Below are 16,182 nucleotides of genomic sequence, written 5' to 3' on the forward strand. Positions count from 1 at the left end.
TCGGTCATTTTACTGGAGAGTCCAGCATGTTAAATGTTGCACTGGTGAAACAACACATGCCCTACAGGACATAAAAACACTGCATGTGACTTCAGTGGTAGCATTTTTGTGCAGGTATTTCAAAGTATCGTCGTGCAAATAACCTAAAATCCGTCTGTTTAAAAATGTATATTTTTTAAAAAATATCTTCCGTTTGTGGTTCAGACAGCAGGTTACAAACTTTAAAAATGTTTCCAGCGTGAGTGGACCTGGTGGAGGTGAACCCCAGGGCGGAGCAGGGGGAGGTTCAGGTTCATCTCCTGGACCTCGGTGAGAAATCGACCTGAGCTGCAGCAGAACTCTCATCCTCACTCCATCGAGCAGGAGAGACTGCTACACCTCCACAGACGTCCTGGTACAAACGCACCTCGGAGGGACGTCTGGATGGTGAGTCATGACGGGACTCGTCACGACAACACGGCGATTTCCCACCTGTCAGACCGTCACCGCCGCGCGGAGGAGGTCCTTCGCGCTAACAAGCCGACAAATACACGTGATCCGGAGACACAGAGGAGGAGCGACACGGAGGAGGTGACCTTGAGGAGTCTCGTTAGAGGAGTGATTGACGCCTTAAACTGTCACGAGCGCTAACGCTGACAGCAGGAAGGAGAGGACGGACAGACGGGTGAGGCAGGTGGTGGGACTGCAGATGGAGGAGAGATTTACTTTTCTTTTTTTTTTTTTATGTGAACTTTTTTGACCTTGTCAAGAGAAAAAAGTTACAAGGATAACTGAGATAAATGTGAGAAAAATAATCCGTGTTTGATGGTTTTGCTAATGTGGAGCGATTTTGTCAGTGATTCACTGGGATTGATTTATAATAGTGAAATTAAAATGTTGGAATTTTGGGATTATCATGGCAGACATCTTTCATATATATTTTTCAGAACATTTAGAATATTTGAGTAATTTGTATTTCTTATTACTAAATTATAAAACATTTCTAAATGAAATACACTGACTGTATTTTTAGGTAAGTATTAGCTAATTTGTTAATCATTGTAAGCTTTTTTTGGCTAACCATTAGCAACTTTTATTTTGCAATTTTTGCAATAACGTTAGCTAAATTTGCTCTGACTTTTTGTGTTGTGTTTTGGGGATTAGCATTTGGCTAACTTTTGCTTCAAGGTAGTTTTTAAATTCTCATTGTATTTTGCGGCCGTAGTTTGAATAAAGACGTCAGTCAAATCCACAGCTTCACGTTCATCAAACACCCACCTGTGATGTCGTGCTGTTTGAAGGAGTCGCTGTAGATCTGGTGCTGGTTTGGACAGTGTTTCTTCAGCCATTTGCAGACGTCCTGTTGGGTCCACAGAGCCACCGGTTTGGACAGCTTCACAAAACCAGGCTGAAAGGGAAAAAAAAAAAAGTTTAGAAGCTTTGTTCCCAACACTGGCTCTGACTGTAAGTCATTCATGTAAATATATATATATATAACCTTCTTCAGAGATCTGACAAACCACAGACGTCAACAACCACCAGTGGAAAATGGCACAGTAACAGAGAGTTAGTCATTATTCAGCACCATGGACAGCTCTACAACAGAGCTGATGGCTGTTTGTGGAAACTGTCTTGGACTGTAGGGGGGGTTAGAGGTGGAGAAGCAGAAAAAGAAGACAAAGAAGAAGATGATGAAGAAGAGGAAGAAGAGGAAGAAGATGAAGAAGAGGAAGAAGAGGAAGAAGAAGAAGAAGAAGAAAAACTTGAAACGTAGTTTTGTTTTGAAAGTCACTTCTTCAGAAATCACTCAGATCAACTTTGTCCCTTATTCTGATTCTTGTCATAAACTTCCCGCAGCGTCTACACGTCTGATGTCGGACCTTTGCTGCCGCACGATTGGCCGAATACAAATGGCTTGTGTTTCAGTCTGCGGCAGGTGAGGAGAAACCCCCCACGGGAGCAGCGCTCTGGAGAAGTGTGGGCAATTCCTCTGATTTGTATGAGGCTCTCACTTCCAAATTACAAACAGGGAGATGTGATTAAAATTTCACATCCACTCCCTCCTCCTCCTCCTCCTCCTCCCTCCTCCTCCTCTCCAGCCGGCTCTCTGGCTGCAGCGTGGTGTGGCATACCAATGGCAGCTCTCTCCTCTCTCCTCTCCTCCGCCGCCCAACCAGAAACAGAATCAGAAACACCGGGTACTGGCAGCACCTCCTCTCTCTCCCTCTCTCTCTCTCTCTCTCCTCCTTATACTCAATCTCTGCTCCTGGCTCATCTATCACATTGTCTTTCTCACTTCCTGCTCACATATTGTACCTTTCATGTCTCCCATCCCTCTCCCGCTCTCACCTGGTTCTCATAACAAGATTCTACCTCACACCCAACCTCCTCCTGCCGGCTCTCTGGCTGCAGCGTGGTGTGGCATACCAATGGCAGCTCTCTCCTCTCTCCTCTCCTCCTCTACTCCCACTCATGCCGTATCTACCATCTTGGAGAGGGAGGGAGGGATCGGGGGGGAGGGGGTACTTGTTTTTGGGGCATATGGTGTAAAACCCCCTGCAGGTAGAGTGAGAGAGAACAAACAGGAGGAGCAGGAGGAGCAGGAGGAGCAGAATGCTTGGAGAGGACACTGGTTCTTAATGCCATCGTTGGCAGCAGTGAAAAAGGAGAAATCTCCTTTATGTCAAAGGAGGAAACATCAGGAGGGCACACACACACACACACACACACACACACACTTATATTCCTTACCCTACTCTAAAAAATAGGCCTAATCCTAATCCTCAGCCTAACTTTAATCTAGTAATATTTAGCCAAATTAAAGACATGGAAACACATATTTTACAAAAAATATAATCAAGAAACAGAATCAGAAACACCAGGTACTGGCAGCACCTCCTCTCTCAACAGAACATTTGCAGCTAAAGGTTAGCAAAATGCTAGTTCAAAAAAAAAAAAAAATTCAACCTAGGGTCAAAATGTACATTATTTGGACATAACTTTAAGACGACAAAATATATATTTGTGTGAGTGTGTTTTTATTTATTTATTTTTTGTACCGTAGTTGATTTTTAAATTTAAGTTTTCCCGGTTGTTATGTTGGTGTGGTTCCCATTAGGACAACAGGTCCTACAGAACCAACACAGTCCTGAATACACAACAAACACACACACACACACACTTCAACCTAGGGTCAAAATGTACATTATTTGGACATAACTTTAAGACGACAAAATATATATTTGTGTGAATGTGTTTTTATTTATTTATTTTTTGTAACCATAAATTTGATTTTTAAATTTAAGTTTTTCCGGTTGTTAGGTTGGTGTGGTTCCCATTAGGACAACAGGTCCTACAGAACCAACACAGTCCTGAATACACAACAAACTCACACACACACACACACCCAGGAAGGCTGGAAACAGAAATCCATGAATATTGTATTTACTACAGCACACACTCCCGCGCTCCAATCACACAGAGGAGATTTTCAGACATGTGTTCGCTGTTGTCCTTGGCGTTAATTGATATCTGAGAAGCAGAAAAACATGCTCCCGCTATCTTCCACGTTACCTTAGCAACAGAGCCAGGACGACCTCAAAAATTAAAGACAAAGAAGGAAAGAAAAGAAAAGGGCTTAGGGGCGAACACGACAACGACGACCGCAGGAGGAGCTCAGCTAGAAATACACGCACTCGCACGCTAACATGCTAACGATAAAACGCCTGTAAAAACTGATGAGCGTTTCAAGGCATCGCGTCATAAACACCTGAAAGCGTCAGTTACAAGAAAGCAAAATGTGGTAAATACGCTAACAAAAAGGCACAAATGGTGCTAAGAGTTAGCCAGAAAAAATAGCTAGAAGATAATATAAAAAATAAATAAATAAAATGAAGGACAACCAACAGTGTGGTGAAAATGCTAACAATTAGAGCAAAGCTATCCTTTATATAAAAAAAACAAACATACACTAGCCTTGTTTATAGCTAATTGTTTTATTTTGAAGGTTATGTGCCGATAAAAAAAAATACTCTTGGGTTAAACCTAAATGTTTCCCAGGATTAGAGCAGATTAATGGTGTTAAAATTGGGTAAAAATAAAAATAAAAATAAAATAAAAGATTAATGGTGTTAAAATTGGGTAAAAGTAAAAATAAAATAAAAAAAAAAAACTCGTTTCTGAATAAAAGCCTCGGTGCAGGGTGACGACGCAGGTTTAACGGCCGTCATTATCGACGCCGTTGTTTGTACAAATCCACTTTGCGCTGCTTCACACGAGTTCAGAGGTAACAGTTTGAACTGGTTTTCAGTTTGGATAAAGGGTTGATCCGTCTTTTATTTTCTGTAAAAACTGATCGTCGCGGTGTTTCAGAGGTAAGAAGTGAGAAAAACTAAAGTCACATAATTCAACAAAGGCAGTGATTTCACTGAAGGGACTTCCTTTGAGGAGATGAACCTTTGATTAGAATCTTTTCATTAAAAAAAAAAAAAAAACAGAACCATTGAGGTGCAGCGAAATGAAAGTACTATTAAATAAAATTACATTTTCAGCTCTTTGACTCGTCATCCTTTCAGCCGGGGATTAAAACCTGGCTCTGGACCTCGACTAAAGATCCAGGAGTTTCTTCAAGACGTTTTTATCTCCTACTTTACTCCTGATTAAGTTCTTTGTTTAGTTTTTTCGTGGTTGTCAAAACGAAGGATAAAGTTCGGCTCATTTAATTTGGACGTTTTTTTGTTCAGTTGATTCTGTCACTACATCCACAACAATCAACCTAATCCTGAATGTTTTGGAAAATTAGAAAAGCATCAGAGAAACACCGAAAAAAAAACATGGGACTCGAACCACCGACCTTATTGTTGTCAGGCAAGAGCACTATCCATCTTCCTTTCTCCCATTTATCAGAGCTCCACTATCACTCTTAGGTCCCTCTCCTTTATCACCCTAACCTGCTGTATGTCACTTCTGACCTCTAGGGGTCGCTAACATTTTCACAGTCACATATATCCACTGCCTCACGACTCACTGCCGTCCTCTCCCATCACCGACTACTTTGATTCTAGTTTAGGTTTTTTTTTTTCGGGACACTCCACTCGTCGCTGTCGTTAATGCTGCGGTTCCATTTCCTCCTCTCTTTTATCTACTTCAAAGCATCTCAGCCTTTTTTTGTGCAGCAGACAGATCTGTGAGAGTTAAAAGACTAGAGCGGCTTCATGTTAAACACTGTGATCAGGCACCGGGGGACCAGGAACAAACCATCAACTGTACCATCGACTGTACCATCGACTGTACCATAGACTGTACCATAGACTGTACCATTGACTGTACCATCGACTGTACCATCGCCTGTACCATCGCCGACTGTACCATAGACTGTACCATCGACTGTACCATCAACTGTACCATCAACTGTACCATAGACTGTACCATAGACTGTACCATCGACTGTACCATCAACTGTACCATCAACTGTACCATAGACTGTACCATCGACTGTACCATCGACTACAGTTAAAAATTAAATTTTTTATCAAACTACAGTTATTCTATTGAGCAGAAACTGAAGAGCAGGCGCCGCCAGTGTGAGATTTACTAACAAACAGCACACTCTAGCGTCCATATTCTATAACTGCATTCTCTCTTAGGATTGGACTTTCTGCACCTAATAACTTCCTCTCCTTCTTCAGCCTCCGTCTATTTCTCTCAGCCAAACTGTGACAAGTGATGAGTGAATTAATCATTTTACATCCAGAAGGAAAGAAAGGATGAAACAATGTCGTACCTATGTCGGCCTTTTGTATATTCTTGAGATTCACTAGTCTGGAATTTTCCATCTGTTCGTAGTTAATATGATCATTGTTTTAGTTTAATGATGGGTTTTTAAAGTATTTTTCTTTTTAAATAAACGGTTGTATGGTGTGGTAATGATGAGCTAAGCTATGCTATCACTTATCCCTTATCTTTTGGTTACTGTTAGCAACAGATGACTAAGAGTTATATATCTTTTTGCTATTGATTTAAGGTTACATTTGGAATTTAACCTTAGTTGTGGTTATTTTTTTTTAATATGAATTTTCTGTTTAGTTCAGTTTGTTCCTAATCTGCCGGGCTCATATTTTTATGCTAAGTAAAAAAAAGCAAATTGAGTTTCAACTAAGTCATGTCTGAACATAACATGCACCAAATGTCCAGACAAATAACTAATATCGCGTGCACTTTTGACTGACTTTTTAAACTTGATAAGAACAGACTCCTGGTTGTATTAATAGAAGCCTCTGGAGCCGTGGACGTGGGATATGACAGAGAGAGAAAAGCACTTGATGAGATTACAGCCTTAATGCACTTGATCAATTGGATTTCTCTCAGAGGGAAAAAAAAAATCTTGAGTGAGATGCACACACACACACATACACACATACACCCAGACAGACAGACACAGACACACACACACACACTGGCTCCAGCAGTTGAATTATTTCTGCTAATAATCAACTTCCTTCAGGTCTAATGTGATTCAGAGTCATGAGGCTGATGGATGAAGTTACAGCGTCATTCTGCACAACACAGACTTTATTAAAAAAAGACTGGGCTTTTTAGTAATAATAATAATAATAATTATTATTATTATTATTATTATTATTATTATTATTATTTTTATTATTATTATTATTATATTCCGAACCTTATTTGAGCCAAGGCACATATTTTCCATTTAAAAAACAAAAAAGCCCACAGCACAGTAGCAAAAAAAAAACTCATAATAAAAATAAAAATAATAATAATAATCTTTTAGTTTAAATTTACTCAGTGTGAAATCTCAGCCTGTTTAGTTGAAAACAACGCTGATTATAGTGGCAGGAATTGAAGAAAAAAACCATACAAATATTTCTTCAACAAAGTTCATGATCTATTCTTTAGTTTTCATAGTCATCTGCTGCCATCTAGTGGAAGATTATCTGAATGTTTTGCCTGTCACTAAGCATTGACAAAACAAAGAAAAAAATATTTGCAACAAAATAAATAATAGATTTCAGAGCAATGAAGTGAAACTGAACGACGATCTGTCACGGCACGTCAGGGTGCCGCGGCACGGTGGTTGAGAACCACTGCCTTATATGGAAGAGAGAGAGTTATGGTTGAAGGATAATCCTGGAAGAAAAGAGCATCTGCACTATCTTTAAGTGCATGTGTGTGTGTGTGTGTGTGTGTGTGTACTAATTGAACTCCAGTCTGCCCCACTGTCTGAGGTCTCAGACGGAGACAGGGGATTTGCAGAGACCACTCTCTCTGCGTCCACTCTGCTTTGATTGGCGGCCGAGTCCAGAGGAGAAAAACAAAGGGGAGAGAATATGATGCTGCCGAGGGATCTACGTGATGGAGCACTCACACCAGTCACCCTCCACCCCCCTCCAGCCCCCCCCTCTCCCCTCTCCTCACCCCTGACCACTGCCTACTTCTGGAGAGGAAGTAGAAAAATATCTTCCAGTTAAACTTTGGTTCTAAAACTTTACATTATGTGGGTGTTTGACTGTGGTAAAGAGGTCGATGTGTGACTAAAGGAGTAGTTACTGAAATTAACTGAATATTTTAATCATCTGAGCTTGACTTTAGTTCCTCCTTCAAATAAAAAAAAAATACAACCAAAAAAAGTAAAGAATCTGTAAAGAAGAGGAACGTAAAGTAACCAACGTTGGACCTTGACTCACCCTGGTGAGCTCAGACTCAGACACCGATCTGTGTGGAGGTGGGCGGCGCTGGAACATGGGGGGGCGGACGCCCTGGGGCTGTCGTCGTCCAGCAGCGCAGCCCCGCTGTCCACGGACTCCTCGTCTTCTTCCAGCTGTGACGTCATGTCCTCGGGGCAGGTCTGGTGGTCGATGCCATTCTGGCTCAGGTTGCAGTGAACAGCTGTGTGTGACACCGACATTAGGAAAAGTCAACAACGTGAAGACGTTACCATGACAATATTATTACATCTTCATAGACCAATCCTTTATTTTAAATATTTCACAAATTTTAGCAGTAGTTTCATTTCATTTGATCAAAGTGTTTTTTTTCTGCAAATGTCACTAATAATGATGATATCTTGTGTTTAATGATGATGATAATGACGTTTTTTGATAGACATAAGGTAGATAGAAGTACATTTAGTCCAAATAAAAAATCAAAATATTTCTTTTCTCTTATTTGTAAATCTTTATAAGCAATATACGCATAAAATCTGTACTAAACCGACGTTAAACAGATATATCGATGGATAATTAGCAGTAATTCTTATTTCAATTCAATTAACTGCAACTTTTCTACCTTCTCGATTGGCGCTGTACTATTTGACGACCGCTAGATGGCAGCAAATACAAAGGCATGACAGTACAGTAGCTGTACCTTGGCTAAATTATATTCTAAAAAATACGTTTCGATTGACGATCGTTGACGTTATTTATCAAATGACATTTTTTTACAGATACAGTTGGTATAAAAGGAACATAGTTTAACATTTAAGACGATATTTACTTTAACCGACATTTGATCGTCTCCTCTTAATACGTTGATCTACGTATTATACGTTGTTCGTTAGCTACCAATAAAAACGATTTCATACCTGGAAATAAACGAGAAATATTCAACGAACAGAAAAAAAAAAAAATCTGTCGTTGACAATTTCCTTCTTTAAGTGATTTTTCAGAACTTTCCAGTGAAAGTGTCATTGACTGCAACTATTTTAGTCTCTAACAGGAAGTGACGTAAACGAAAACGTCACCGAACGACGTTAACACCGTTTAACACTGAGTGAAGTGTTAAAAACAAAAAATAATAATTATAATCTAAAAAAAACCTTTAAAAAAACCCAAACTTTTTTTTATCATCGAGCAACCTGCTCTCTTACACTCAAGATAAAAAAGTAAAAAAAAAGCTGTTTTAATTTTTTAAAAAAACGTTAACAAACAAAACTAAATAAAGAAAATACAGAAGCTAAAAATCAGTCACCAGATGGAAGAAAAAATTTATTAAAAATTTTAAATTAGCCAAAGATTAACTTATACATAGACATTTGGCTTAAACAAAAACAACACCTAAACAATGACCTGAAGGTATCAAAATGAAGCCTTCAAAAGATCCTAATAGTCTATTATAAAAAGCTAAATGCTAGCTTACAGAGTAAAAAATAAAATGTATTTATTGTTAACATATTTTTTTGATTTGTGGTTATTGTCTGTTAGCTAAATGCTACCTATTTGAAGAAAAACAACAGCAGTGACTGTTTCCCCCTGTGCTGCTTCATGCTGTGACACAGGTCGATGAGAGGATTCAGATTTATCTGCAGTGGTAACACAGACTGACACAGTTTGAGTGTCGACCACAGACACTGTATGAACGACTATCGCCCGCGGCTCTGATGTTTTCAGCCCTGATAAGAAAATCCCTGTCCTGATGAGCCCTGCCTTCAAACCACTCCCAGAATACACATGAGTCCGTTCCTCCTTTTAAACAAAGCTGTGTTGAGATGCACGGCACGGAGCTGAGCTCCCTCTCACTGCCTCTTCATTTCTCCTCCTCCTCCTTCTCAGGTCAATCCCCCCCCACCCCCCCTTCTTCTCTCCCTTTTCTCCCCTCTCCCCTCCATGCACGACTTACTTCATTACTACTGTCTGGAGAGGAGGAAATGAATTATACATGTTCCACTGAGAACATTAGACAATAGAACAGACGGATTAAAGGTGTAGAGGATACAGGGATGGATGGATGGATGGATGGATGGATGGACGCATGTGTTCCTCTGGCAGGAGAGAGGAGTTGTTGGTGAATGGATGAGACTATTGGACATTTTTTTCTTTTCTTTTTTTTTTTTTAAATCGGCAACAGTTGCTAAAAATAGCACCATCACATTCCTCCCCACTCCTGCTTCCTGACATGCTGTGTACCAACCAGGCGGAGGAAAAGGAAGGAGGCGAGTGTGTGTGTGTGGGGAGGGGGGGGTCTTTTTACCCCCCTCACATGCAGAGATGATTCACAAATGAATGGATTAGACGAACAGAGAGAACAGTGTTGAAGAACAGCGCCATCTTTCTACTGACAAATGCCCGGCGGATGCTGAGGTGAACAGTAGTAAAGACGTGGATTAGCTGCACATGAGAACGTCTCTTCTTATTACTGCTTTAAATGGCTTAAAAAAAAAGAACCATTAACGCCTATGTTATGGAAAGAACCAAGGAGATCGAACCAGTGACCTCCTGGTTGTAAGGCCAAGTTTTCTAACATGTTCCACCTTGTGGAAAGTCCAATTTTGAAGAACAAAAAAACACAAATCAGTGAAGGACTCCCATCAACCCCGGCCCAGCAAAACCTACCAGAATTAACCTTTTTTTTTTTTACTCGATATATTTTTTAGAGACCTATAAAGAGCAGATCAGCTCAACGTCGACTACTTAAGAGATGATTTACTGGAGAAGATGAAGGAAAGCAGGACCGTCATCTTCTTTAAGTCGTAGTGAGCGTCTTCAGCCGCGGAGGCGACGTCCTGCCGAGCAGGTGCAGGTCTGCCGCCGTCAGACGGAGCCGCAGCTTTAAGGCTGATCCCTTTATTAGCACATTAAGCTGACATTTACAACTTTATTGTCCAATGAGTGGCTCCACTGGAGCGAAGAAGAGTTAATTGGTGGTGAAAAAAAAAACCACGGGGTAGAAAACCCTGTGAGTTTTAATGGAGGCTGAAATATCAGAGGGAACAACTGATCAGGGAGTTGTTTGTTTGTTTGTTTGGCTTTTTAATTGTTTGTGAAAATGTGTCCTTCTGAAGGCGTGAAGCTGGAGTTTGAGGTTTAAATTGTCAAAAACAACAGGCTGAGTTGAAGAAGGAGATAGAAATAGAACATATCTTCATCTCAACCTTCGACTTTTTCCCCCCTCCTTTTCACACCCGTGGTGCAGGTGATCCTGTTCTGCAGTGTGAAAAGGACGCAGGGCATTACTCTGTTTACCTGTCGGATCCATGAGTCATTGTTTTGCTGCCATTTACGGCTCCTCGTGCGGCAGTGAAATTCATGAGGCGACTCTGTAATTAGATTTAATCCGCTCAGGCAAACCGAGGTAACGTTCAGTGCATTGGCTCAGCGTTAATGACTCAACACCCCTGCTGCTGTCACAGGATCTGTGGATATGAATGAACCGCCTTCATATACAACATGTTTCATTAAAGGCAGTTCAACACGCTGGAGGCAGATTAGTGGCGTCTCAGCCCACTTTACATCAAATTACTGTTTTCATTTTCACCCTGACGTGTCTTGTAAACAAACATGGCGGGCTGACGTTAGAGCCCAAGGAGCTGCGATAAACGCAACTGACATCTTGTTTTCAAGGTAAATTTTAGGCTTGGGGAAATGTGTACAAACACTATGGGATTAGGGGATATGTAAAAATTCTCCTTCTGTTATAATATTGTATAAAATCCCTTTTCAATTAGCAAAAATGCATTTAAAAAGTTAAGAAATGCAGGTAGTTGTAATAAGGCTAACGTAAAACGTTTTAGTGACAGGTCTCAGAAGTTACTATTTGTTTTTTTTTTTGTATTCACATTTGCAGCAAAAAGTGCTGTTTTTGTTGCAAATACAGGTCAGGAATGGCAGAGAAGTACATGAAGGTGGTGCCACACATATAAGAACAGCAGGAGTTGAGAGAAGGTGAGCCAATCACAGTCAATCAGCCATTGTTTTTTTTGTGAGCCAATCACAGTCAATCAGCCATTCAAAATGTCTGACAATTACCTTTAGGTAAAAGACAACATCACCTAACCAAATATATAAATGATTAGCCCTGATTTATGGTTTGGAAACATGAAGATTTACACGCTGAATATTTATGGATGAAGTAGATAAAACCGTAGGTCGGCAGCGTAAAGGTCGATTTGGTGAAGAATGAAATTAAGGCAGAAATTTTTTGGGTTTTTATTAATGTTGAAGCTGCTCAAAGAAAGTACTTTTAATGCCCTGTGTTGTATTTCTGTTTTCCCAACTACGCCGGTTAATTATAAAACTTAAATCTTCAAACATCGGCTGCACAGTCGGGGTGAGGAGATCTGAGGGAATGTTTTAACTATCAAAACCAGGCCACGCAGTGAGTTAGCAGACCAACTATCTTCACTGCAGGACTCTTAATTCCTCCTGACACTCCATCTAAAGTTAACTGTGCTGGAACTCCACAGAACCACCTCCACCACCTCAGGGCTTCGACTCGAGTGACTGCTGGCTTCTGTGTCGAGTCGACGCTGACAAGCTCAACTTTGAACATTTCTCAGCTGTAGAGAGGAATAAGAGACGATTCAAAAAAAAAAAGAAAGAAAGAACGAAAGAAAGAAGGTGAGAAACTGAGATGTGCAAAGCAGTGAAATTGGATGAAAAGAAGACGTTTAACCAAAAACGACAGCAAGCAGGACTGAATTTGACATGAAAAAAATATATATGAGTCAGTGTGACAGAGTGAAAATGATCCACTTTTTAGGACAAGCTGGGGAAAGATGTGAGCTGTCATTCACGTTGGCTCCGTTTTAGAAAAACTGCGAGGCTGACGTTCTCCACTTCAAAGGCAGGCGGTAGGAGTCTGATAAAAATAGAGAGCCTTAATTTAGAGTTTATCTATTAATATTTAATAGGGCAGAGAAAAAAAAAGACTGGACTGAGCTGCTACAGCTGCAGCAGCGAGGAGAGAAGTTGTTGAGATGTTTTACTGGATCTCACAGTGGAGTTTAACAGTAACTGTGGGAACAACAGACCCTGAAGTATCTTCTCACCATCAACTGAGTTACACACCAGGTACTTATTAGAACCTATTGTTAGCTTCTGTAGACAAGACAATGAGGGTCTTCAGTGGGTCGTGAGGAGACGGAGACAAAGACCAGGCGTCTGTTGTGACTTGGCTGCTGCTCTTTTTCAGCAGTGGCCACAGTTGACGGTTGAGTGGGATCCAGTACAGGTCAACAGGTCAACCGAGGTCGAGTCGTGACCAACGCACGAGCTCCAGGGAAGGAGCAGCTGAGGTGAATGTTGGTACGATCTAATTTCATAGAAGATCTGAACGGGAAGAAACGATCGGAATTCCAAATTAGACCACGACATTATCAAGGTTTAGGATTCACAGAGAGTACTAACCACGACTGAGGTCCAAACATCCAACAACTGTTAATCCAACTGACTGGTCTGTAGTTCGACGCTCAAACTCTGGCAACACCTCAAACAATATCTCCTCCATTTCTGGATAGATAGATGGATAGATAGATAGGTTAGTAGTCGTCAGTTTTACGTTGTCCTACATTATCTCGTGTGAACGTTCCCACATCCAAAGCAGCCAAAACCAGTCAAACAAAGTTCGCTCCAGCAGTTTTAATGAGTTGTTCTGAATTCACACTGATTTAATCACATTTTCCTCGAGTGCCTGATGAAACTGCCGCTGTTGTAATTAGTTTGCCTGCTGCCCCTGCAGAAATACATGCATTAAAAGAATTACACTCAACTGTTTTGGTTGCTTTTTTTTTTTTTTTAACAGATTTTATCTATTCCAGACCATGTGCAGTGGGACTGTGTCTCATCCTCCAATTATACTTTTAACACTCTCACAACACAATAATTGGATCCTCAATTGCTCTTGTTATGCTGAACAGGAAGTGCTGCAGCATTTAACACCTGACAGGCTTCACGACTTCGACAGGAAAACAAAGAGCAAACTTTTTCACCCTTTTTTTTTTTTCACCGCCTTTCTTGGCTGATGATTATTTATCTCTACCACAGAAAAAATTCAAAAAAAGTCATATTTTAGCAAATGTAAGCTCTTCTTGGCTAACTGCGAGCACTGGCTAACATTACTTTTTGCCTGATTGTCATCTTTTAGCAACTGTAAGCTCTTCTTGGCTAACTGCAAGCACTGGCTAACATTACTTTTTGCCTGTAAAAATATTTTTGAATAAAATTAGAGCTGTTTTCAGTGAACATTTAACTTTTCTTCCCAACATGTTGGCTATTACTCACCTATATTTGTGCTACTACTGCTTTATTATTATAACTGTGACTTATTTTCCTTCAGCATCTACAGTATAAAACAGTCAGATTAGTAGACCTACATGTTTGAAATAAATAAATGCATCATTTTTTCCCCCAAATAAAGATGCAATCCTGAAAGGACCTTCAAGGACATAAACCCGGAAAAAAAAAAAAAAAAAGAACCCTGTCGGGAGAAAATGCCAATTCCTCTCTTTCCATTGTGTCAGATGTGCAGACCTGCTGCTCCTCCTCTGACATCGGCTGCCTGTGTCTGTTCCCAGAGCAACATCAGTGACACACAAACAGCCTCAGATCTGCAGCTTCAATCAGTCAGCAGAATGGAGCCGGGAGAAATTCACTGTCATCAGGGACCGGAGCTGACGCGCTGCCAAGTTTTTTAGCACTTCAACACCACAGGGTTCCCAAAATGTTGCCGACTAGTCACAAAAAAAAGCAGAAAGGTCGACATTAGCGAGGGGGAGAGAGAGAACGATGCACGAACTTGTGAAAATGCTGCATAACAGCGAAAGCCAAAGATGTATTACTGAAACAATCAGCAGATCGCACCAGAATCCCTTCCCTCGGGTTCCATTTGCCTGATGTTCATACTTCAACAAGGTCGATAAAGATATTGTGTGCTGCGGATTTTGTTCTGCCCCATTTGTTACCACAGACAAGGAGCCTTGATGTCAGCCAGGTGAATGTTGGAACAAAATAAAAAAAGGTCAAAGTAGAGGCCCTTTGCTGTTTAGATTTTTTTTTTACCATTCAGTCTTCCTTTTTTCAAAAAAAAAAAATCATTCAGCAGTACGGTATAATTATGTGAAAATACAGTCTGTGAGAAGTGAAGCCGCCGTCAGGTTTGAGCTAATAAAACATCCCGAGGCTGGAGGTGACATTCGAGCTCAGTCAGTGCAGATGTGGTGTGAATGGGAAAATAACCACCGTCGTTGGGCCCTGAAATTTAATTTATCTTCTCCACTGGAGCCGTTTTAGTGTTCAGGCAGGAACGGGAACAGATCGTACCTTCAAAGTCAGAGTCAGTACGGTCGGCGATCAAAAGACATCAGTTCAACTACGGAGGCAGTGCTAAAGCTAAATGTGCTAATTGGTGTCTTGCTTTTATAAAAGGAACTAATGAGACGTTTTCAGATGTTGGCCACTTACAACTGCACCTCTAACATGTTTTCTTTTTTTATTTATAATCTACATGAAGTCAGGAATAGAGGGAGAGGAGTTAAAGGCTAACCCGTGAGCTAAAGCTATGGCTAATTAATCAATCAATAAACACTTTCACCCAAAAAAAGCCCAGACTGACTGGCCTGTTTTCTTATTGACTGGATTAATATTGTGGTTTTATAGTCTAGCGGTGAGCATGGCTACCTCAGAAGCAACAAGTCCTGGGTTCAATTCCCAAAAATGTAGCGTGGTTTTATAGTCTAGCGGTGAGCACGGCTGCCTCAAAAGCAGCGAGTCCTGGGTTCAATTCCCAAAAATGTAGAAATTTGAAATTTGATTGAGACAAATATGAGCTGTGAATTTAGACTTTACAAATTATACCTACGTTCCTGGCTAACTCAGACGCATTATTTTCAAAAATTCTAACCAACATGTTGGTTACCATTTCTTTGCCACTGATCTGGGATATGTGTCACGTTGCCTTTTTTCTTTTCTCTTTAATTAGTTGTTGTCCTGGACACAACGTCTTCGGTCGTTACAAACACATGTGTAAGAGTTCAGGCAGCATTACATCAGTCTTAACCCAGTCTGTCTTCTATCCACCGTCACAGTAAACCCCACTGCTCTTCTCCCACACTGACAGACACACGGTGATGCAAACTCCTCCAGCTGAAAGCCCTCCGTCCTCCGCGGATGGTGCCGTATTATAATGAGTAAAGCCTGCCACGTTGGAGCAGACAGATTGCAGTTCCTTTGCATCAATCTGGTAAAGACGGCGTCTGCGAGCGCGTTGATGAGAAAAGTGTCTCATCGATTAGAGTTGACGTGTCTGCAGGACAAGTCCGTGTCCAACGCTGTTTGTTTCTGGTTTTATTTTTAGCTCACCGCCTTTTAATCCCGCTTTGGCACGATCCATCACAACTGACTTGAGGTTCCACCCAAGGGATTATTACACAACATCGTTCTCCTGTGACATTTGTCACCTTAATTCTTATTC

The 16,182-nt window shown here is 40.8% G+C and overlaps 1 protein-coding gene across 1 annotated transcript in view; it reads right to left on the reverse strand.

Moving 5' to 3' along the window:
* samd12 (sterile alpha motif domain containing 12) overlaps nucleotides 1-16,182 on the reverse strand; it is a 73,542-nt gene that overhangs the window by 52,976 nt on the left and 4,384 nt on the right. Inside the window, 3 exon segments of the mRNA XM_017041376.2 lie at nucleotides 1,258-1,387; nucleotides 7,686-7,759; nucleotides 7,762-7,887. Of these exon segments, the coding sequence (XP_016896865.1) occupies nucleotides 1,258-1,387; nucleotides 7,686-7,759; nucleotides 7,762-7,887 (330 nt within the window).

The sequence above is a fragment of the Cynoglossus semilaevis genome, chromosome 18, assembly GCF_000523025.1.
Source record: "Cynoglossus semilaevis isolate Cse_v1.0 chromosome 18, Cse_v1.0, whole genome shotgun sequence".
Taxonomy (NCBI): Eukaryota; Metazoa; Chordata; class Actinopteri; order Pleuronectiformes; family Cynoglossidae; genus Cynoglossus; species Cynoglossus semilaevis.